This window comes from Sturnus vulgaris, chromosome 3 (assembly GCF_052056855.1).
Source record: "Sturnus vulgaris isolate bStuVul1 chromosome 3, bStuVul1.hap1, whole genome shotgun sequence".
In the NCBI taxonomy this organism is placed as follows: Eukaryota; Metazoa; Chordata; class Aves; order Passeriformes; family Sturnidae; genus Sturnus; species Sturnus vulgaris.
In genome coordinates, this window is record NC_142245.1 from 58,755,924 (window position 1) to 58,779,209 (window position 23,286).

At 40.1% G+C, this 23,286-nt stretch overlaps 1 protein-coding gene across 1 annotated transcript in view; it reads left to right on the forward strand.

Moving 5' to 3' along the window:
* Positions 1-22,795, forward strand: part of FNDC1 (fibronectin type III domain containing 1) — a 60,819-nt gene extending 38,024 nt beyond the window's left edge. The window contains exons 12-20 of the mRNA XM_014874274.2: positions 4,039-4,104; positions 5,971-6,132; positions 8,100-8,330; positions 8,709-8,817; positions 16,068-16,147; positions 17,785-17,814; positions 19,521-19,682; positions 20,360-20,482; positions 21,906-22,795. Of these exons, the coding sequence (XP_014729760.2) occupies positions 4,039-4,104; positions 5,971-6,132; positions 8,100-8,330; positions 8,709-8,817; positions 16,068-16,147; positions 17,785-17,814; positions 19,521-19,682; positions 20,360-20,482; positions 21,906-22,021 (1,079 nt within the window). The 3' untranslated portion in view covers positions 22,022-22,795. The remainder of the gene's footprint in view (positions 1-4,038; positions 4,105-5,970; positions 6,133-8,099; positions 8,331-8,708; positions 8,818-16,067; positions 16,148-17,784; positions 17,815-19,520; positions 19,683-20,359; positions 20,483-21,905) is intronic.
* Positions 22,796-23,286: the final 491 nt, after the last annotated feature.

Below are 23,286 nucleotides of genomic sequence, written 5' to 3' on the forward strand. Positions count from 1 at the left end.
TCCCTATTATGTTTTATGCTTTCAACACCTGGATGTTGTATTGCAAGTGAATTGTGCTAATTTTGCCAAACCAGACCAGGAAGCGCCATGGTACTAACCCTTATCCTTCCCATTTGTAGGTAATCCTCAGCTCAGTCTACTAATGGGCAATAGCAGCAGAGCCATAACTTTACCAGTATGTTGGCAGTCAGATACCTCACAACTGCAGCAGCCAGTTTTATAGTGGGTAATGAAGGCCCTTTACCTTTCTCCCATACACCTGTATCTGTTAAGTCAAGGTAGATTTACAAGTAGGTCATGAAACCATGACCTAGGAAGCTGAACTATGACTTTGAAAAGGGCAGTGATATAGAAAGGTGTGGCTTCAGCAACTCACAGTGAGTCTAAGGATGGCATCTTGGGAGAACATCTCAGGAGCAGAAAACAAAATTCCCTTACCAGCGGCCCTAGGTAGCTAATGAGTCAGAGATGTCAGTTCCTTGTGCAGGTGAAATTACAATGAGTTATAGCATTAGTATTTATTAACAATTAGCCACGTTTGACAGTGTGCAGTTATAGAAGTGGGCATGTATCTCCTGTGTAGATATGCACAGATGTGTACACACACAATCATATGTACGTAAAAATCATATCATCATTAAATATTAATATGAAGAGTTTTGCTTTTCCCTATGGAAAGTTCATGGTTCTTAATTGTACTTACAAAAGAGTTAGAAATATAATGCTATAGAGTTTTATTGTATTTTTATATATAGTATAATATATAATATACAATATACTCTCATATTTTCAAAATTGCCTAAAGAGAATAATGATTTTTGGTAGTTAGAATTCCTTCCACACCCCCCAGTTCCTTTTCTTTACCTTAATTGTTGATTACATCCTGTAATGTTTCCTTTTTTTTTTTTTGGCCTGTGCTGTTTGGTACCTGGAAGACCTCTTCTGAGAATACACATTGTAAGAACAGTAGAAGGTCATTATATATATCTGGGATTAAACTGAAAGTAAGCTCCAGAAGCTGAGCAACAAAATCTGTTAAAATTTAGCAGAGTTGAGGGCTGGGGAATTTTCATGTGATTTTCTGAACACATAAAAAAATTCTGCTTGGTTTTTTTGCCTTCTACCAGATGGGCTTGCTGAAACCTTTGAACTTGACAGAGGCATAATGAAAACTTAAGTTTTTATTCAGACTGTGTGTTCAATGAGAATGGCCTTTAAGTAACTCATAGACTGCCTGGCATTTTGACAATATGTCTGCAAGTGCCTCACAGTGGGAGACTGAAAGGACAAGATGGTGCTGGATTTCTGCTTCTTACCTGCCTCTTAATATTTCTTACCTTACAGCTTCAGCACTATTAGTCCCTGCCTTAGAATGCTGAAAGCTTCTTTGAAGAGTCTTTGGTTTGTTCGTTTTGTTTTTTACTTTTTTTTAAATCCTAGTGACCTGCTTCAGGATTAGATAAACAGAACAAAACAGCCTGCCTGTTCTACAAAGGAACCTGCTTGAAAAGAAAAGATCTTTGTGATACTTATTTAATTATGGCTGTTATTGTTTAACAAGGGAAGTGTATATTTCAAGAGGGGTAAACAAACTACTTGAATTATCAAAACAATGCAATTTTCACTTGACCATTTCCATATAATATTAAATTATATTTTTGTCTTTTCTTTCTCTTTAATCTGTCTCTAGAAACTACTCCACATTATTTAGTGAAATACTTTTTCTGCCAAAGCTTGATATTTGTTGCTAAGTGCTTTACTCACAAACAGACAAGGGCTGCAAGTGCCAAAACCCAGCTCCAAACATTCTACTTAAGCTTTGGCAAATTATTTTATCTCTGGCAGGATTTTTTCTCGATCCAGCAGAATTTGTCAGCTTTTCACTAGATTCAGCAATCTTTAACTTCCAAGGAGGAGTTGGGCCACACAAGCGTGATTTGTCAGTGAAATCAACTAAACTTTATTCATGAACTCACAAAGGAAAAAACAGACTTAACCACATGTTACATGTGATAAAATCAAGTGATGGATTTTGTAAGACAAATAAGACATCAAGACTGTCCTTACAGATTCCAAAAGCCTGCAGCAAGTGGTCATAGGAAGATTTGGCCTCGTTTGTTACAGGCAGGGTTTACTCAAGAGCTTCAGCAAAGGGTGATGGAGCAAGGTGAAGAACTGCAGCTGGAGTATGTACAGAAAATAATAAAATGAGAGGTCTATTGGGAAGTACTCTTATCGTCACCATGACACAGCTAATGCTAAACAAGCACAGACACTGAAATTGAGTACAAAAATAGGAAATGCAATTTGGCTTTGCTGGACTGTAGGTAGGCCAAAGACTTACTAGCTAATAAGCATGGATGAGCTGAAATCTGCCCATGAAAGATTTCAAATTTCTGCATATCTGATCCTCTTGATTACTTGGATGTAGGCAGTCAAAGGTAAGTGCATACATTATAGACGTTGGTTGATGTTGGCCAGTTGTGGTTAGATCTGCAGAATTCAGCAAAGAATCTACTTTGTGACTGACTGCCCTCAGAGAAGTCAAGTGACTTGCAGAGGGATCATCTCCTGAAGAGTGGTGCAGAAGTCTACCATGAGGAAATGTCAGATTCTAATGTATGAAAGCCTGACAAGAATAAACCCATTTCCTGTGTTTTAGAGCTTATTTTGGCATTAAAATCACACAGTGTATTTAAAAGAAAATTATTTTAGGAGAAAAAAACCCAGTTATACAATAATTGTTGGTTCTAAGAAAAAAAATAGCAAAATGAAAATGTATCGTTCTGATTATATTTATTTGTGAACTATTTAACATTGGCAGTTTGCACTGTTTGCAGTTCTGGTTTAGTAAAAATAACACTGTTGGTTCCATATTGAGTGTTACAGGAATGTGACCAATGTAAGTGAAGTGTCCTGAGGTCAAAGCTCTCTTTCTCTTGTCTTTGTTCACATGCTGGCCACTCCCCAGCCCCAGCATTGCACTGGAGACTTCTGATGGTACCTGCAGCAGGTTACAGCACAGTGCTTTTGCTTTGTTTGCATGGCTTTGTATGGCTGTGCTGAGCTTTGTGTACTCTTTGGCTTCCCTGAATAACATGGAGAAACTTTCCTCAGAGTGTGCAGGAAAGCCTTTGGGATTCAACAGATGAGGTACTTGATGGTTGATGTATCTGGTGCTGGATTCGTGTCCTGCAGAGATAATGAAATAATGTAAAGGAATAGTCAGCTAGGAAATCTATTGGTGCATCTGCATTCGGTTTTGGGATGGATCAGCAGAGTATTTTTGATGGGCACCTCATAATCACCTATCCTTGCTGTGCTTTCGTTTGCATCCTGGAGAAATCTCACTTTGATTTCCTGAACTGAATTCATGTTGGATGAAACTAATGCAGAAGCAGTGCTTCAGGATTCCACTTATGTGGCCCAACCTGTAAAAGGCAGCCATTCCATAGGATCAGAGGAGAGCTAGTGCAAAGTAAAACCCCAGAAAATCCAGCACTAATTACTTTATTCTACAAATCTATTCCTTTTGGGCTGCATTCCTTGCAAGACCATTGACATAGTCTATAAATGTCATGGCTCTGTGGGCTGCTTGTTTTTATACCTCCACAAAAATATTTGGGTAGAAATATTTAATTGCTTGGTTGATTTTTTTGGCATATAATGTTTTCACATTTGCTGCTTCTGAGACTATAAAATATTGTTAAATCCAGATGTGACCATTATGTAGTTGCTGGCAGCCTACCTTTGCTCCGGAGCAGCTGAGGCCTGGGGCAGAGCTGCTGGAAGGTGATTACTATGAATTTTGTGTAGCAGCCATGAACCCATTCTCCCCCAGCAAAACTCCTGACAACTGCACTTAGCTTCTCTTCTGTTATTCTTGATGTGCAGAGTGGACTGTTGCTGCATTATTTGGAAACCAAGAAATTATCTTATTTCTTTGCAATTCAACTGGCTAAGTATTTTTATTTTAAACTTTATTCCAGAATTATTTTATTGAATTCCTATAGCATTTTTTTCTTTCTCTGTCAATAGATACATTCTCAGGACTGGATTCGGATGTGACAGCAACTCCAGAAGCATATGTGATATATGATGATGGTATGGTTTAACTGTAGAAGTCTATTGCAAGTGGCATGATGCTTTTTTTTCTGTCATCTTTCTTTGAAACCAGGTTCAAGGAGGCAGATTGGTGAATGGGAGCTTAAGCAAGTGGTGGTGAGATGCAAAACAGTTCTGCATCACATGTGAAGAGAAAGGGGTCCAAAACCATCTGTTTCTGGACATAAAAGTCCCTTTCTATCAGTCCTGAAATCTAACAGGAACCTATTGAGGAAATAAATTACTTTTCAGAACTGTATCATACAGACACTGCTTCAGTCCTAGATTCACCTTCTCTGGTACAGCTTCTAACTCCAACCCGGTCAAAGTCAATTACCTCCTCTAAAATACAAAATCCAAATAACATTCAAGCCCTGAACCATTGAAATACCTTAGTGAGTTGTTTCTTTAATGTGTAATCTGCATTTAGACAATTAAGCATGCTCATACTGAATGAGATCACCTATATATAAAGTAACTAATCGGCTTAATTCATATGGAATTTAAATCAAAGAGATTTGAAATCAGATGAAGGAAAAGAGGGAAATATTTTTTTCAGAGTTATATTCATGCCATCTTGATATTATAATCAAGGACATACAAAACTTAGCTGAAGAGGAAGCATCAAGTCACAACATTTAATTGTAAGTTTGCATAGGGACTGCAAATTGTCAATTACTGGAACTGAAATTCACTTTCTGCCATCAGTGAATCTGATGTTCTGTCCCTTTTAGTCCTCAAATTCCTGCTCCTTCCCCCACATATGGAAGTGGATAAGTACAGACCTCAGTTAAACAAAATGTTTTTTAGTAGAATTTAATGGCTGTAGAACAATGAAAGTTTTTTTATTTGTGGTTGTAGTGCTGGGATCTTAAGTCTAACTAACAACAGAAAAACATTTAAAAAGAGAGTGCAGCAGCTGAGTGGAAGATATCATAGACATTTGTACTTTTAATTCCAATCACTTAATACTGAAACTGACATTTAGAATGTGGGGAGGAGGGGATGGACTAGAAACTGCACAAGACATACATCCCATATTCCTTACATCTCCATGGATGCAGAATATCCTCAGTGCACAGGTCTTTTGCCAGGCCTTCCCGTAGGTGCAGGTCACCTGCAGAAAACATACGCTTTAGCAATTTAAGCACAAAACACTCAAAGACAGCTGAGAGCTGAGAGCTTGCATGAGATCATGACAGGGATACCAATTGCTACTTTCCCTTCATTTTGTGTGCCAATCATGTAGCACAGTAGCTTTTCAAAGAACACTGAATTTAATAGGACCGAACATAATGAGATTTGTGGGGGACAGTTTGCCTTCCTTCACAGCCTTGCAGGGACCACAAATGGGAAGTACTGGACTCCACACATCCAGTCACAGGAGGGTTTGAGAGCAGCATGAGTCACACCTAGGGCTTTAGAATAGCAGCACAGAGTTTTCTTAGAAAGCCATTTTTTTCTCTCCCTTCTCTACTTCCTTCAGCATCTGAGGGCTTTGGCCAGGGATTCAATTACTGTGCCTTCTTCTCCTGGGAGTTGTGAGAGGAGGTGGCAGATGCCCATTCAGGATATTGCTGTACAAAGACATTTGTTTAACTGTGTGAGTGAGGTCTAAATCAGCAGTGACATGAGTATTCTGAGACAAAGACTGTTCTCCCTGTCCATCATTTTGGTAGAAACCATTGCAAGGCTGAAGTGCGACCAACCTCGACACAGAGTTCTGTAAGGAGTGTGCAGTGGCCAGGGTGGGGTGTGTCACACTTCTTTGGGACTCTAGCTGGTGACAGAATTGTTTCCCTTCTCATAGTTAAGCCAAAATTAGATGAAGTGTGCTAACATTTTCTTCTTATGTTTCCTCTGAAGACTATGAGTTTTTTGAGAGCACTTTGCCACCAACCACCACCACCGTCACCACTACCACTGCTTCTACAACAACAGAATTGGAGGCTGTCTATCCAGAGATCAGTGTTGCTGGCACTGGCCCTGTGTCAGAATATGATATTGCTGGGAAGAAACGCTTCACTGGTAAGGATGCATTTGCATTATGTAGCTTACTACTTGTGCTGCAAAGAATTCTTGTTCCAGTAAGGCCAGTCCTTAAGCTGACACCATTGCACTAACACATCCAGTAGATGTATGTGTGGTCCTTTTAAGGATTGCCACCTTGGAAACCCAAACAGCAGTACCTTTTTCCTTGCTTCAATGCTTGCACATCTATGTGTGAGCCCACAATGATTTTGTTGAAGCAGTTAAAACTTCTTTGTGCTCTTTCAGTATAAAGTGCTCTTCTCTGTGTCCTGCATCATGTTTGATCTAGCTGAAGTTTGTAAGAGAGCAAGAATGTCTACACCAGTGCTTAGTTCAGCTTAACCGCATCTAACCTCACACCAGTAGTTCCAGCAGGGCAAGTCTCCAGTAGGTGTGAGTCTTCCATTGGGGGATCTGATTCTCTTCCACTGATCTCTTCAACCCAGTGATTTCATCCACCTTGCACAACTATGTATGTCAATAGGGTGCTTCAAAGTCAAGGAATGAATGGTATTTTGGATATAAACTTTCCAAAAAGTAAATCCAGTAGAGATAACTATGATTTTGGTATTTGAATGTTTTCTCAGTAGAAGACGTTTGGTGAAGGAACCCCCATTACATGAGCCATGTCTCCTGTGTACACGAGCCATTCAAGTGTGTAGGTTGGTGCTGCAGCATTGACTTCAGAGCTGCTCTGCTTCTTTGTCAGCTGGGGGCCAGAACAGAGGGATTTGGAGACTGTAGGGCACTGCATTCCAGCCTCCACCCCAGGCTAGTGACACCCCCTGCAGCCCTTTACATATTTCTGGCACTTAAACTGAGGTCAGGTCAGCTGCTGACTCACCTGGAATTTCAGAAAAGAGTTCAGGAGATGGAGAATCATCTTTGACATATCTTGGCTTCCCTTCCAATATCCATAAGCTTCATGTGGCTTAGAGTGGAACTCTGCTGATGGAATAAAAGATTTGTTTTTATATATGCCAAAACTTTTTCCAGTGCATCTTCAGTTTCCCTGTGCAAACCATTTCATGATGTTTCTATTCGGTTCTCTCACTGACAGTGCTTCTTGATTCATTTAGCTGGAGAGACTAAAATTAACTTCATTTCAAGATCTGGAAAAAATTCCTTTAGGGCATGAAATCCAATAAGATAAACCAAGAAGCGTTGGTTTATGAACATTTCAAGGCACTAGGGAAATATTACCATTTCAATGAATTGTATTATTGCAACTGAATAAACATTTCCAAAGCAAGTTTTATAGTCCTTACTTTGAATGTTACGGTGACTTTTAAGGCAATAAAAAGATGGTTTAATCTTTTCCTGAACTGAAGTGCAATTCCAGTCAGTATAAAGCTTTTAAAAATAGAAGTTACAGGTTGGGAGCACATGCCTGGAAGGTAGGGACTCATGACTCCTGGTCCCTTAGTACCCAGGGGACCACAATAATCCCTTTAAACTGGTTGGACTTCCCCTTGGAATTACTCTTCACGTTTCTTTTGTTGGTTTGCTCCAGCTTCAGGATGTTTGTGTAAGAACCAACCATTTAGACCTCTAAAGTCTTAGGTGATTGAAGGCCCTGTCAGGAATCTCTTCCCATGTTGGAAAGGTAGAATTTGGGCAGCATTTTCATCCCACCTTCCGGAGCAGCTGGAGGTAGTGTGCAGAGGGTGCTGCAGTCAGACTTCTCTCTGCCTCTTGTACCAAAGACAGCCCTTCCATCTTTGCATAATTTGGTACAGTTGTGAGTGTGGGGTAGGTAAACCCAAGTGTTGGCATCCCGTTCCCCCTTCTCAATCAAATTGGCTGTAAGCCATGCTTTGTTGGCAGCAGCCTCTGGACTGGGAGGTGAGGAATTTAGAAATGCACCACAAAACCTGACTCTCTTTAGGAAATTGCCAGGCTGTGTGCTACTCTGGGATACCTCAAACTGCTAACTAAATGCCACCCTTCCCTGTCTTTTCTAGCTCCTTATGTGACCTATCTCAATAAGGATCCAGCAGCCCCCTGCTCCTTGACAGAGGCCCTGGAGCATTTCCAAGTGGAGAGCCTTGATGAAATCATTCCCAACGACTTCAGAGAGAAAGATCAGCGTCCCCTGAAAGCCCCTCACAACATCACAGTTGTGGCAGTTGAAGGTTGTCACTCCTTTGTCATTGTGGACTGGGCCAAGCCTGCTCAAGGAGACATGGTAACAGGTACTCTCCTGAGGGTTTCTCTCCTGATGGGAGAGTGGGGAAGGTTGTCCTAAATGACCATTTGTACCAGTGTCTGCACAGTCAGTGTATTACTTAAAACAGTGAGTGGGTTACCTCTGTCATCTTTTTGCCTTTACTGTGTTTTAAATCAGAATTCACAACTGGGTGCCATCCTCTGATGTAATGCTCCATCATTAGCTAATGATGCAAAATTCTTATAGGCCAGGATTTTCCAGGAGAGTTAGGCATGGAATCACTTGCATATTTAAAGATGTTTCAACTCCCTTTAATACTTAAAATTTACCATGACACCTAGGTATATAATTTATTTAAAATTTAATTAGAATCCTCACAATTATTTCTCTTTCCTGTTTACAGGTTATCTGGTTTACAGTGCATCCTATGACGACTTTTTAAAGAATAAGTGGTCAACCAGGACTGCAGGGTCTACTCACTTGCCAATTGAGAACCTGAAGCCCAACACACGGTAAGGATTTGAGCCACTCCTTTTCAGTTCTATTAAGGAAATGAAACAAATTTTGAGAATTGTTTTTCTTGGTCTTACTATAAATGTTTACATCTGATTTAGATTTTACTCATTCTGTTGGACAGCAAATTGCTCTATAAACTGCACAACAACATATCTTTACCATATTAACCCTGGAACAGATGGCAGTGTGTACATGTATACGTGTTTGCGTGTATGAAAACACATATCAGTAACAAAGAAAATATTGTTTTAAAATGCATTTTCTAGTCCTTTGCATAACTGAATCAAATGTTGGAAAGTGCACTAAAATATACTAAAATATACCCGTGATGTGACTTGATGTGATGTGGGCCATTCCAACATATGTGGCCAAGATTTGATGCCTAAAGGCTGCTGGGGAAATGCTGCCCACTGTTTTTGCTTTCTGTTTGCATAAATAGTGCTGGAAGAGAAGGCTTGGTGGTATAAAGTGAGGCTGTGGCAATTGCTCAGAAGTCAGTTTAGCAGGAGCATTAGGTCTTTATCTTACAAAAAAATCTGACTGAGATGGCAGAACAAGAACGCATGCTTCACATGATACTGGAATAATTTGTGGCCACTGGGGGGGAAAGACTGCTGTCTGCAGTCTCTTAGGCACCGGTGGAAGGTGCTGCTCACACAGTGGAGAAGATGCACTGGGATTGTGGGCTGGAATTAGCATCCCTTACTTGATGGTGATACTGCAGACCTGAGGACTGACTGCTTGGACAGGGACATAGGGTTTGTGCTAGGACAACACAGAAGAAAGAAACACAGTCAGCCAAAGTATATTTTCTTTCCAAGACAATTCATAGGCAAAATAGGTTCTGAGCGTTAAAAGTAGCTGATTGAGAGCCTCTGCCTAGAAAACAGAATTGTTTGAGCATGGTCTTCATCTAAAACCTTAATAGACAAAAAGATAAAATAAGATAAATTATGAAAAGCCAGTGCAGTGTAGCCAATTGGGTGTCAAATATGATAAGGCATATTTTTCTGACCACATTATGACACTTCTCCAGACTTCAGCATAGGCTCACACAGGTTTACCCCTGCGGCTGCTCCTCCTGTCTGGGAAACATCCAAGCACCAACAAATCGCAGTATGTTTAAAGAAGGGAGTGTGCTCACCTCTCTCCTCCACAGAGACTTCCCCCCAACCAAAGAGTTCTGAGGACATGACATCTCCTTGAGAGAGCCACAACCTGAGCAACTTCAGCAGCAGCTCCTTATGTGGTTGCACAAGGGTCATGTTCAGCAGAGGACACCTGCAGTGTCAAAGACCTGGAAAATTTGTAGGGGAATGCTAATTATGGAGAAGCAGGATAAGCACGTTCAGAGCACCTATAGAGTTGAAAGTACAGAAATAAGATGTTACAGGAAAATGTGGTCCATCTTATCCTCTCCTGTTCTGTCTACAGTACTGTCAATCACACGCTTCATGAGGCATTTTCTTACATATCCAAGCTGAAAAAAGGCCACTTAATCAGAAGATTGGTAATCTAGACCTTAGTGACAGTCTTTAAGGCTGGTTCATGGTGTGTTAAAGCAAAATTACTTCACAGTGGGGAGCTTCAGTGGTATACTCTGCATCTGCTAGCGCTCTCCTTACAAAACGTTGTTGCAAATGTATACAGGGTGGTGTGTGGCACAGCTCTCTGTGGGTTTCACCCATTATAACAAGGTAGAAGAGGTTTGAGATCTCCTGTTCCTAGATAGTGATTGAAGCAGTTGCAGACCATTCTGCCTTTGTATGTCTTCATCCTTGTGACTTGAGGACTCCCTTTCCTTAAACAACGCTCCTCTTGCTGCTAGAATCCGTTCCTGCCTCCATATCCCAGACTCCTCTGTATGCCCAGCCTTTTTCCCCTTCCCCGTATTCATTCCTCCCCTCTCACTTTGTCTCCCTTGCAGGCCAGGGAGGCACTGTCTTTACACCCCAGCTTCTCCTGGCTGCAGCCCTCCGTCTCTTGCTTCTGTGCCATTTTCACCTTCCAACTGAAGCTCCTCACCTTTTCAGTCTTTCAGTCAAGTCTTCCTCTCCTGATGCCCAGAGGACAGTGTTGAAGGCCAGAGACAACTCTCTGTTTCTCATACCCAACACCTGAAGGGCTCCGGAACACCAGGAGAGTTTGCAGTGAAAGCTCCCAGTTCTGCAGCTGCTGTCCATGCCATGCTCAGTGCAGGAATTGGTGTGAGTTGAGGTGTCAGCATGTCTGAGTTGTACATTAACTCCAGGCTTCAGAAAATCACAGTTTGTCCTTGTTTGAATGGAGTTTTATAGGATCAGCAAAGCTATAGATTCATGCATCTCCATGAACCTAGTGACCCAGAATTAAGGTTCTGTTTCATGATGGGGAAGTTCAAGCAAGTGCTATTTACTTAAGCATATTGTTTCACTAGCATCTTCCTGAAGATGGTATAATCTATTGGCCCCTATTGTATGCTCTGTGAGGACAATAAAGGCTTTTTGTGGGGTCTGTGATGGAGAAGGAAGGGTCTTTATAACATGATAAATTGCAAGTATCAGTTATTCTCATTTACGTTCTCCAAACCCACAGACTGAATTGATTGCATACCTTCTGTCTTAAAAATAACTCCCTAACCACTAGAAAAAGATACCATGCCTAAGAAAATATGGCATGAAAGCTGAAGTTAGTCTAAAATTTTTGTGTCTGCATTGTTAGTGCATTTTGTGAGAAATGTCTGATTAAGTCATTTACTGTAAGCAGATGCTGTTGGCTACTGGGCATCCCACAAGGGGCTATGGGTGGTGCAATTTTGCAGCATGTGCAGTGTATGAGAAGCAGGTTGGCATCTTGGCTGAAGTCATCACCAGAGAAGATTTCAAGCTGTCAACGTATCCTGGAAAACATCTGCCTGCTATTTAGGTTTTACAAACAGAACAGAAATCCATGTTTAATCCATGTCATAAATTTTCTTCTGAGGCCTGGTCTGACCTCCATTTGAAACTTGGAAGTTCTTCCATTAATGAATCTTGTCGGCTTCAGTGGGCACAGGAGCTGCTTCCTTGTGACATGTGATTGTAAACAGTAAAATTACTTTAAACCACATTAAATCTTTAAACCGGGTCCCTTGAAAAGGTCCCTTCCCTAACTTTAATTCTAAGCTGTCACAGAAGATGATGCAAAGGGTTGGACAGCATATATTCAACCACTAAATCCAGTCTTTTGCAGTCAGAAACATTACAATCCTTGCCATAAACATTTCACTCTGCTTCCTGAGCATGGTTAGACTTTTTCAGGAAAGCTGTGTCAGTGTCTGCTGGGAGTAGCTAGATAGTCTCATGATTTAAAACACCATCTCCATGTCTCCTGAAATCTTTCTGTTCACTTGGGTTTTGTCCTTCTGGGGATATTTTGATCCCACAGTGCCTGCTACCAATTCCAGTGCTGTACAAAGTATTTTGTAGGAGGTTCTTAAACATTTACTCAGGGCTTACAACTGCAAACAGAACCTGAATCTTCTGTTTCAGGGGGCCAGATGCACCAAAAATTTCAATTTCCTTTGTATATCTCCATTAAAACAAAGCCACAGTGTGTCCAACAAGCAGCATCAACCACAGACGGCTGCTTTGTGCCACCAGGGCCACACAAAAGAGCTAAGATGTCCTTGAAACTGTGCAAGTGGTAGACCTGTGTGGCACATACCTACCTCGCACCAGCTCTGTAGGAAGCTCCTCTGACAGCTTGACTCTAATGTCTTATTATAAAATTAGTGGTAAATATTGATGAGGGATATGGTAGTGGGCCATTTTAGATGGAGGGAGAACCTTCAGGCACTGATTTACACATTTTTCTTATGCATTTTTCTTATTGAGGAATGGTGTAGTTACAGGAAGAGGAATTTAGCCCTTGCTGTAGGGGTGCATCCTGCCATCTCAGCCTGCCACTGAACAGAGTACAGGGCTGAGGATCCATGGAGGCATGCCTTTGGAAAGTCTGGAAAAAGCAATTTACAGCTAACTAATTTTTTTTTAAAGCTGTTTCCCTAATTATAATGCTGAGTGATCATCTCAACTTTGCACTGTGAGTGCCAACTATTTAATTCTAACAGACGGGAGACATCTTGAATTAAGTCAAAGAATAATTTTGCTCCAAATGACAGGTATGTTGAACGATTAGTCATGTAGTCTAAATGAAAAAACGTGCTATATATTCAATGCACTGTTACAGTTCACTATGTCCTTTCTTGATGTATCACTAGAATTGGTATATAAAATCTCAAGGGAAGTTTATTCTCAGGAGGAAAAGGGTTTTTCTTGTCTGTATGGAAAATTAACAACAAATGGTACTGCATATGTTGTGATTCTTCTGTGTCTAATGGCAACAATTCATACAGTTCTGCCTAAGCAAAGTGTAAATCAAATTATATATTGCAAATTTTATTCATGTATTTATGTGATGAAAACCAGTTGTGTTATACTGATTTAAGATTTCCTGGCAAATTCATCAGCTGAAGGATTTTGACTAATGAAAATGTCAGATTCCTGGACCTAGAATGACTTTGGCAATTTAATTTTTTTATTTGTCATGTCTGAGAAAGAAAGATATCCCAACTGCATTATTTTATTGATGTTCTTAATACAGCAGTCATAGCATGTCTATGTTTAAATCACAGGTCAACAAGTCATGAGATTGGCTCTCTTTCTGGTACGACTAGAGCCTTCTTGTGTATATAAAGGCTTAGGAATCAATTTTCCAATTTAGTGAAGAAAAATGTACTCATGACTTCATCACTTTTTTTATTTTTAAGACAGTCAGGCAGGCAACATGAGCCATCATATGCCCTACATGGGCTTCTATGTGTGTAACAGGATAGCTGAATGCACAGTCGTCCTGACTGACAGGTAATAAATTCCTGCATTATGCATTGGATACAAATCTGCGTGTTTTTCCCCACTTAAAGAGGTGTACAAGGTTCTTGGGCTGCTCTCTCTGCTGTTAGAAGGGGGATTATGGCACTCATATGTCTGTCTGATGGGAATGCTTTGAGGCTTCCACGAATACATGTGTATTAAGTGTATTTAAAGGGTTACTCAGTGTGTTGAAAGGTGGTATCTGATTATACTTCTTTGGAGGCAGTGGGAAGTCAGGCATCCATACTTTCCACTATGCTTTGGAGCATTATGGGAAAGGTGTGGGCTAGCAAACATTTTTCTCCTGCTCTTCTGAGGCAGTTACAGCAAACACTGAGCTAAGTCAGTAAAGCTTGGTGCTGTGTTGCAGCTCTTTTGGGAACCAGAGTGAGGAATTGTTGCTTTGTGTCCCATCCCTATGGATGGATCCCGCCTGTGCTGCTCAGCCCTGTCCCGACCCAGGTGACAAAAGTGCTGGTGAAGGAGGTGTGGATGAATGTGGATGCCCCATGAGAGCATTGACAACTTGGGTTTAAAGCAGTGCTCAGGCTGCCATGCTCTGCTTGGGTGGCCAGAAGTGGAGAAGAACATTGGAGCCTTTTTGCCTTCCCTCTCCTCTTTCCCCAGACACGCTAAACACTCTTTTATACAAAAAATCTAGGTCAGTGGTTAAAAACAGGGGCAAACTTTTCTGCCAGCAAAAGGATTGTGCTGGGCAGGAGCAAAAAGTGCAGCCTTGCTGAATTCTGCTATTTATCATGTTTTCTTTTTACCACAGCATATGTGTCTTTTAAAAAAAACCCATGAGTTGTTTGTGAGCATAGTATACTCATTAATTGAAGGCAGAACTGGCTGCAGAAAGCAATAGTGTACTTTTCTAGTATCAGCTGCAGGACACAGCAGGGACAGGGGACATGGCCCTCATGCAGATTTGGGAATGTGTCCCACAGAGGGTCTGACCATGCATGTGCTCCAGGTACAACACAGATACAAGGTAAATCTGGTGCCACTGATGAAGTCCAGTATATTTTAGTTCTGGTAGCTTCCACATTGATTTCACCTAGACAACCTACATGTAATTTTAAAGGAATTAACAAGATGCCCTAGCTCATGCCCTGGAGATAACCACCTTGCTTCTTGGCAAAACACAGTGTCCATGTGACTACCGCCCTTTGGCCAAAGAAGAAGGATTTGCACATCTTTCCTACCTTTTCATAAAGATCAGTTTGATTTTAAGGCAGAGCAGTTCACCTTACTTCCTACATCTTCTGTTAAAAGATATTCCTTTTAACGAAAAAAAAATCAGTTTTGCCAAAGGGCTGTTTCAACCATGTCCCCTCTGGTTTATCATTGTGAATAGCTTCATACTTGCCCTGTTATGTGTGTAGAGATTTTAGACATGTCTGCTTTTGGATGAGAGGCTAAATCAAGATCCAAATGCTATGTGGAGATTACCGAGGCACAGTAATTTTAGGTTTTTTTAGGAATTTCTTTACAAGAATGAAATTGAGGAAGCAGGCAAGAAAAGAAAACCTAAGCTCAGGAATTTAAAAAATGCTGTGCTGGAAATTTTTAAGTAATCTTCCATTCCATTTGGTTTCTGTTGGATTGGTACAAATATAAAATGAAAAGAAGAAAACATTATCTGGGAGAAAATGTCAGGGTAGGCATCAACTAAAAGTCATAGTGTTTGGAAATGAACTAAAAATGTGCTTACATGTATTCTTCTGTAAGGGTGAGGATAAATTTGCTTCTGATGAGCAAAGAATGGAGTCCTAATGGTGATTCATGTGCTTTGAGTTAAGCATGTGATTTAAATACTTTGGAGGAATCAATAAGACATCATGTGATGCTTTCTTCTTTTATTCAAGTATTGTGATCTTAATGCTGCCGGAGTTTTTACAAAAAAGTCAAAAGCTTAACTTCTGATCTCATATAAATATAATGCAGTTTCAGTTTGCAGTTTACTCCGCTGCTTTCCTAGGAGTGAATCTGGTTTAAAACTGGTTTAAAACTGTTCCTGAGATCAGAATTTTATTTCCTAGCAACTTTTTCTATTTGTCTTTTGCTATTTATTGTTTTGTAGTAAGTGGATGTCTTCGTATGTGGGTTTTGGAAGGGAGATGATATATTAATATGTGTTCCAAAAATATGCATGGGAGCAATTGCAAAAAGGAGACATTTGTCTGTAACAACCAGCTCATAATCTGGCTCAATATCCAACTCCATTTAATGCAAAGGATACTCAGTGGAATTCTTCTGCTTTGATTCTTACCCTATTTTAGTATTATTTGTCATTTAGCCATTGCAGTGAAATCTATTTCAATATTATTTCCCCTCTCTTCTTGTTTCAGGTATTATTTTAAAGTCCAAGCAAAGAATCCCTTTGGTTATGGACCTGTTAGCTCTTCAGTCTCATTTATCACGGAATCTGGTACGGTTTGCTTTTTGTTTTCATCTCAAAACTCATAATAACAGATGTGTCTGGGCAATGACTGAAGCCAGCATGCCAATAACAGTGATCATTCTGGACTTGCTGCTTTCATATTATGCTGGGGTTTTTTAAACTTTAATTATTTGTTTTCAGTTAAGCTAGGAAAATAATATGCACTCCTAATGCCACGATGAAAATATAAGTGATGTTAAAGTCAGCTCAAGGGGAAGGGGAAATTTAATTTCAAATACAAAGGGCTAGTAATGTTAATCAATACAGAAGCAATGGGCAGTTTAAGGTCTTTGATAGATTGACCTAACATTTAGTAAATTAGTTTCCTAATTAGTTCCTAATTAGTTGGAAGCAGTTGTCTCTGGAAGAAATATAGTTCCATCAGACAGGCGAAGCTCTCTGTTCTTTTTTTTTTTTGACATGGCATGCTGCTCTTTCACAAGGCTAACAGTACATTCAAAAGCAGCACCCCCTTCTAAAAATAGTAGGTTTAAATGAGCTATTTTTTTGCTGTTTCTACTTCCATTGAGCCAGAGGCCCATGACTCCACTGAATAATAAAGAACAAATTTTTCAGTCTTTACGTGAATGAAAGGTCTTGTTGTTTCTTGCAAATTTTGCCCTTTCAATGGCATGGGGTTTATACAGTCTCTGCCCTTGCTCATGTGACTTCACTCTGTATGGCTCACTTCAGAAGCTCCACCAACTGTGGAAGTAAATCATCACAGAGATGTGAGATAGGTCCATGGTCCTGGATAATGTATTCAGATTTTCATTAAATGAGTAAGAGCCTCAAGTATTAATGCAAGCATAATATTTGACATTGCCCAGGTGGCCAAAAAGGCCAATGGCATCTTGGCCTGGATCAGCAATAGAGTGGCCAGCAGGAGCAGGGCAGGGATTGTGCCTCTGCACTTGGCACTGGTGAGGTCACATCTCACGTCCTGTGTTCAGTTTTGGGCCCCTCACTACAAGGAAGACTTTGAGGAGCTGGAATGTTTAGAGAAGGGCTGTAAAGCTTTGGAACAGGCTGCCCAGGGAAGTGGTGGAGTCCCCATCCCTGAAGGTATTTAAAAGATGTGTAGATGTGGCACTGAGGGACATGATTTAGTGGAGAACTTGGCAATGCTTGGTTGACAGTGGACTCACTGATATTAAAGACCGTTTTCCAACCTAAACAATTCCACGATTCTGTGCTGCATCTTGCAGATCATTTTCCTACTGTCAGCATATGGGCCTGAATGCCTAGTTTTCCCATCCAAAATCAACTCCTTTGTTAGCTTTATATAACATGTTAAAGTTAAAATTTTAGTTTGCAGCACTGATCTTTTCATTTGTCATGGCCAAAGGTGGCTTTGCAGCTGTCACAAGTACAAAAAGCATTGGCTAAATGCAAGGCCAGGTGGTACAGTTAAAGTGATGGAATAAGTCATGAGAGAAAGAAATTGCTAATTCAGTGGTCTTCTAATGCAAGTGTAAGGTTTGAGCTGGGAATATTCAATAAAGAATGCCATCATAGGATGAAGCATCTTATTGAAAATGCTCTATCAGTCACTTCGTATGTTTCATGTTATAAAGCAAGGTTTGGAACAAAATACTAAATTTTCTGTATTTTTTTTCTTCTAGACAATCCTCTACTCATTGTCAGGCCACCTGGTAAGTCTTTCTCTGTTGTTTCATTCATGAAGTGCATAAAGCCTGTGCAAAACAGATTATAGGAATTAGAAACATTTAAACATGCAGTTTTAGGTACAGTTTTTCAGTGGGAACAGGTAGCAATTAATGGGACTAATTCATAAAACTTTTTTTGTCTTAGGAACCTGTATTTTTATTTTCTGAAAAGAAATCTTGTTAAGATATGTTCAAATAAGCACTTGATTTTGGCCCATCTTTCTCCCTGGTACAACAGCTTTAATCGCTTGGTAAAAAGCAGAAAAGTATGTTACTTCAGTATCTGTGTCCTTCAGTTGCCTAAGTGTAGCTTGTAGAGCAGGATCAGGTTTCTCTCTCTCTCTAGTTCTGGTGCTCATCTGTACAAATCATCATGCCCTTATAAATGCTCAAAAATTCAAGGATTTGTTACTGAGCTAAATAATATGCCACAAAGCTGTTTAGCTTGCTTTGTATTTCCAAATTTGCAATGAACTAGTTCAGCCCATAATCAGAAGATCTGATTTCCTGGTGCTAGGACTAACCTTGCTGGCATGAACATTGGTGGTGTAACCCCAGGCAGTATGTGCTCTTAGAAGAGATGCAGGAAAAAAGACCTCATGGTTCCTATGCTGTGCCAGCTTTCCTAAGGAGTTAAGAGGGTTGGTTCTGGATTTTTTGCTACATTTCTCATGAAAGCAGTGTCCAGTGTATCCCTTCCTTCTCCGTTTTATTGTGCTTGCTAGTCTGGTTTCTTTGTGTCCTCGGAAGTCTCTGAGGATTGCTAACCAGTGATTGCTTCTCACATGCAAGTGTTTGCAGGATTTGGTCCATGTGCCTAGTGAGAGGAAGAATGCCTAACAGAAGAAACTTCCAATCTCATTTGTAAACCACCTAGAAATAGCAGAGTAAAAACAGGGCTTTGGGCTGTTGCTAGAGAGAAAAATACCAATTATCACACTGGAAGCTTTTTGTATCATTCTGTATACATTAATACAACAGCAATTTCAAAATAAATTATTTCGTCTTGGTAGTACAAAGCAAATATTTTGGTAAGCCAGTAGGAATTCGAATTATTCAAATTATTCCTTTGCAATACAATCAAGCAGTCTTATCTGCAGCAATGCTCTGAACAGGGTTCCCCAGGAAAAGTCTCACTTGTCTATTATTGGCAACTAATCTGTTTTGATGCAATCTGGGAAAACAAAACTGAAAAGTACATTTGTGATATGATCTTTTAAACCAAATAGCAAAAAGATACTTCACAAGCTGTTGCTCACCACAGAGTTCTTAACATCTGTTCTTCTATAAAAGGGTTATGTTTTATAGTCTTAAAACGCAAGTTGCTGTCGCTGTCAGACCTAAGATCAGGCTGTGCTAAGACGAGAAACTGTGTAATACGAGGTAGAGAAGAAGTCTTACTGAAACAATTAAGATTGTTTACTTAAAGCTGTGGCTCAGTACATGAAATCATATTTTAATCATTTTAACAGTTATTTTTGTCTACTGCCTAGGAGGGATTTAATAAAGTCTCTAACTTTATTTTCAATTAATATTTTTTCTTGAAGTACTATTTCCGAATATAAAAAAGTCATGCATTAATCTGTTGCAGCATGTCTTGTGAAACATATTATTAGATGTTGAACTCTGCAAAACTTGGACTGAAGTGTTAAAGTCTGTCCCTAATGTGGAATTTACCTTTTTTCTCCAAGGTGGTGAGCCTATCTGGATCCCATTCACTTTTAAGTATGACCCCACCTACTCAGACTGCACTGGCAAGCAGTACGTGAAACGAACTTGGTACCGCAAGTTTGTAGGAGTGGTTCTTTGCAACTCCTTAAGGTACAAAATTTACCTCAGTGATGACCTGAAAGGTAGGCACCGTGATTAATTTCCTGCTACACGATTACTTGTCTCTTCATCTTCTGTTTTTCTTCATTTCATATGTGTCAGAATTGTATGTGAGAGTCCTCTCAAGAAGAATTAGCAGTAGCCCTTACACAGGTGCATTGCCTGAGAGATAATGAAAAAGCTTTCCATATTGTTGAGCTGGGTTAATGGAATCATGTCAATGGCCTTTCAGACTCTGCTTATGACTATTGTAGTGCCTTGGTGTAGTTTCAATACTGTCTTTGAATAATAAGAGATAAAGAGCCCTGGCTGAGAAAGAGAGCTCCACAGTTTTTAGTTTTCATTTGAAACTGAAGTCAAACTAATGGTATTTACATATTGAGAGTTTCTTGCTTTCACATGATATATTTCAACTAATCCAGTTGAAATTCTCTCCACCTGTCACCTGTGGTGCACTGCCCATGGACTTGCAAAATGGGGATTAATCCTTACTGAGCTGTAACCCATTTATTTTCCTTAATTTCTGCTTCCATACTGTGGAGGTAGCATTTTTCCTCTTTCCAGTCACTATTTGTTCATTGGTAATACTGTGTGTGTCACTGCAACATTCTTCCTGCTTTCTTCCACACCTGCTTTCCTGGTGGTAAAGAGTATCCCAAAGTATTGCTGAGTTCAGTAATCTGTCTGTATCACTCTTCAGATACCTTCTACAGCATTGGGGATAGCTGGGGAAGGGGTGAGGACCACTGCCAATTCGTGGATTCACACCTGGATGGAAGAACAGGACCTCAGTCATACATTGAAGCCCTGCCCACGATCCGAGGTACAGCAATGGGGGGGTGGGATGCTGGCCAGGAGCCTGTTATCCCATCTGTAGGATTAAGTGGTAAGGAGCAGAGCACAGAGTGGAGCTCTGTCCATGGCTGCTGGCAGCTCTCCAAGGAGTACAGCTGATGCAGTAGCTGAGAGCAGATGATGCAAGTCCCAGAGGGCTTGTGGGTGCAGAGAGAGAGAGACAGATACAGAAAGAGAGGGGCATATGATGCAAATATTATGCAGCAACAAAATGCGAAAACAAAACAAAAAATAATTGTATAGGTCTGTGAAGCCTTTCTCTTATTGATAAGACCTACTTCATTGATTTGAGATGCAAGACCTCTTCCATGTGCCTAAAGGGACCAGCTGCAAGGGACCATCTTTGCAAGCACAGCTTTTGTGAATTATTTCTATTAGTTCATTCAATGCAAAACACAAAGGAATATGTCTAGTGACTTAAGGTCAGTGTTTTATTCTGGCCTGGTAGATTCCTTTCTCAGAGGGAAAATTCTTACCTTGAAGGAGTTCCTCTGAGCAAATTGCTCACCTCACATAACCAAGTAGAAGACAAGTTGCTTCACAAAATGAAACCAATCATGGAAGTCAGCCAGTCTCTTCAGTAAGTCTGTTGGTTTAAATTATTAGTGGTTTCCATGTTAAATTATGTGTCGATATTCTTTGCATGGTGGTGTTACCAGGAAGAAACTGAAATAGTCCTTTATATATCACTATGAAGTATTGCACTTCTTAGCTCAGAAGACAGATGATTAATCCAGATGTGTATATACTAGGTCTAGGAGACAGAGATAGAGAGCACACAGAAGTTTTATTATTGGCACAAGCCATGGGTGTTTCAGATGTTCCAACGCACGAGCTATGCAGACAAGAATGCTGCACCTCTTCTAACGCTTTAAGCAGTCACATTCTTTCTGCAGATGAATTAAAAGGGAAAGGGAGGGCTTAACTCAGTATTTACTGCATGAAATGATACCCTTTTGTTTTGTGAAAAGCTGACTTTTGCTGATAGTCTCTTAAGCCCTGTGAAATAATGTGATTTGATGGTATTTTTTGTCCCAGAGTCCTTCATATATTTAAACTGACTTTAAAACTTCATAAACACAGCTGAAATATGCCCACCTTTTGGAATGAAATGCAGAAGCTCTTTGGCAGACCACAGCATTACACAATAGTTAAAGAGATTTTGAGCAGTAAAACCAATCAAAACTACAAGAAATATGAAGGACCAGAATTAGATCATTCAAGAAAGATCTCGGCCAAATACCAGGGCTAGCCAATACCCTTTTGATACAACTCCCTGCCAGACAGTTTGTTTGTTTGTGCTGTGGGATTGACTCTCACTGCATCTGCTGCTCTGGTTGAATTGCTGTGTCTGTGTTCTGGAGTAGAAATGGGTGCTTTTCTCCCGACAGGGTATTACCGCCAGTACCGCCAGGAGCCTGTATCATTTGGACGCATTGGATACACAACACCCTACTACTATGTGGGCTGGTATGAATGTGGTGTGCCCATCCCAGGGAAATGGTAGCAGTCTGCTTTCCTGCCTTACGTAGATCATGCTTTTCAAATTATTTCTACCAGAGGACTGTGAGCAACTGATTTGGAAAAGGAAAAAAAATAAATGGGGTAAACCAGTGAAGACCAGCTGCTCAAGAAACCCTCATGAAGACAAACATGGACACCCTTTACCAGCCTAAATCTTTGGTGCTACTTGATTTCTGCTTGGAAGAAGGGATAGGATATAAGTCTGGTGTCCTACCTTCCTCTTCTGTGTCTTTAAGGCACAAAGAGAAGGTTGCAATGTGTGCAACCTGTGAAAATTAGAACTGTGTTAGCCATGAAAATTTGGAAGTTTATTATATCTTACAGGAACGACCTAAGCATGCTGTGCTTGCTTAATGGGATGCTAAACTGTCTTCTGCTGCCCAATGGGGCTCCCCTATGCAATCATGCCATGTAACTGGCCACCCACCAAAGGCAGTATATTCTTCTGAAGACTTACCCTGTGGGTTCACTCACTGCTGGACTAATCACCAGGTCACAGTGTAAATTCACTTTGAGATATATCTGTATCTATATCTATATAAATACAGTACTGTACATCTGCAGAAATACTTCTTAGAGATGCTGAGATCTTCTTGTTCACTAGATAAATATGTTTGGAATTTTTATGTAAAAGGTGCTGTTAATTCCTTGAAATATTGCTATGCACAATATATTAACCAAGGAAAGAGCTGTATTCTTCTTGTGAGTACTGTTGATGTAACATTTGAATTATTGATAAAGACCTGTGTCCTACTTCCTTGACTGCCTTTGGACTGGACATTCAGTGGGATTCTACCCCTCTATCCATGTTAGACTGGCACTGTATAGTTCAGCAAAAACACATACACAGCAGTTTGTCAGCATCAGTAAAGCTTTCTATCCTTTACTATTTAAAAGTTTTAGTGCAACTTTCCTTTAATCCATTCTCATCTTATTTTGTATGTTATTTATTCCTTGTCAGTATCTTTTATGTTACTGTGCCGAGGCACAGGATAAGTAATTTGGAAATTAGAAACTGCTTTTAACTTACTTGCCCTCCAAAAAGAAGCCCAAGACACCAATATGGGAGTCAACTAGCAGGAAGCTGATTTGACTGTGAAAGAGAGGGGCATATGATGCAAATACTATGCAGCAACAAAATGCAAAAACAAAACAAAAAATAATTGTTTGGGAACAAATTGGGATACAATCATTTAAAATACTACCAACATCTCTTCCAAGCAGACCAGAAAGCAGAAAGTGACATGA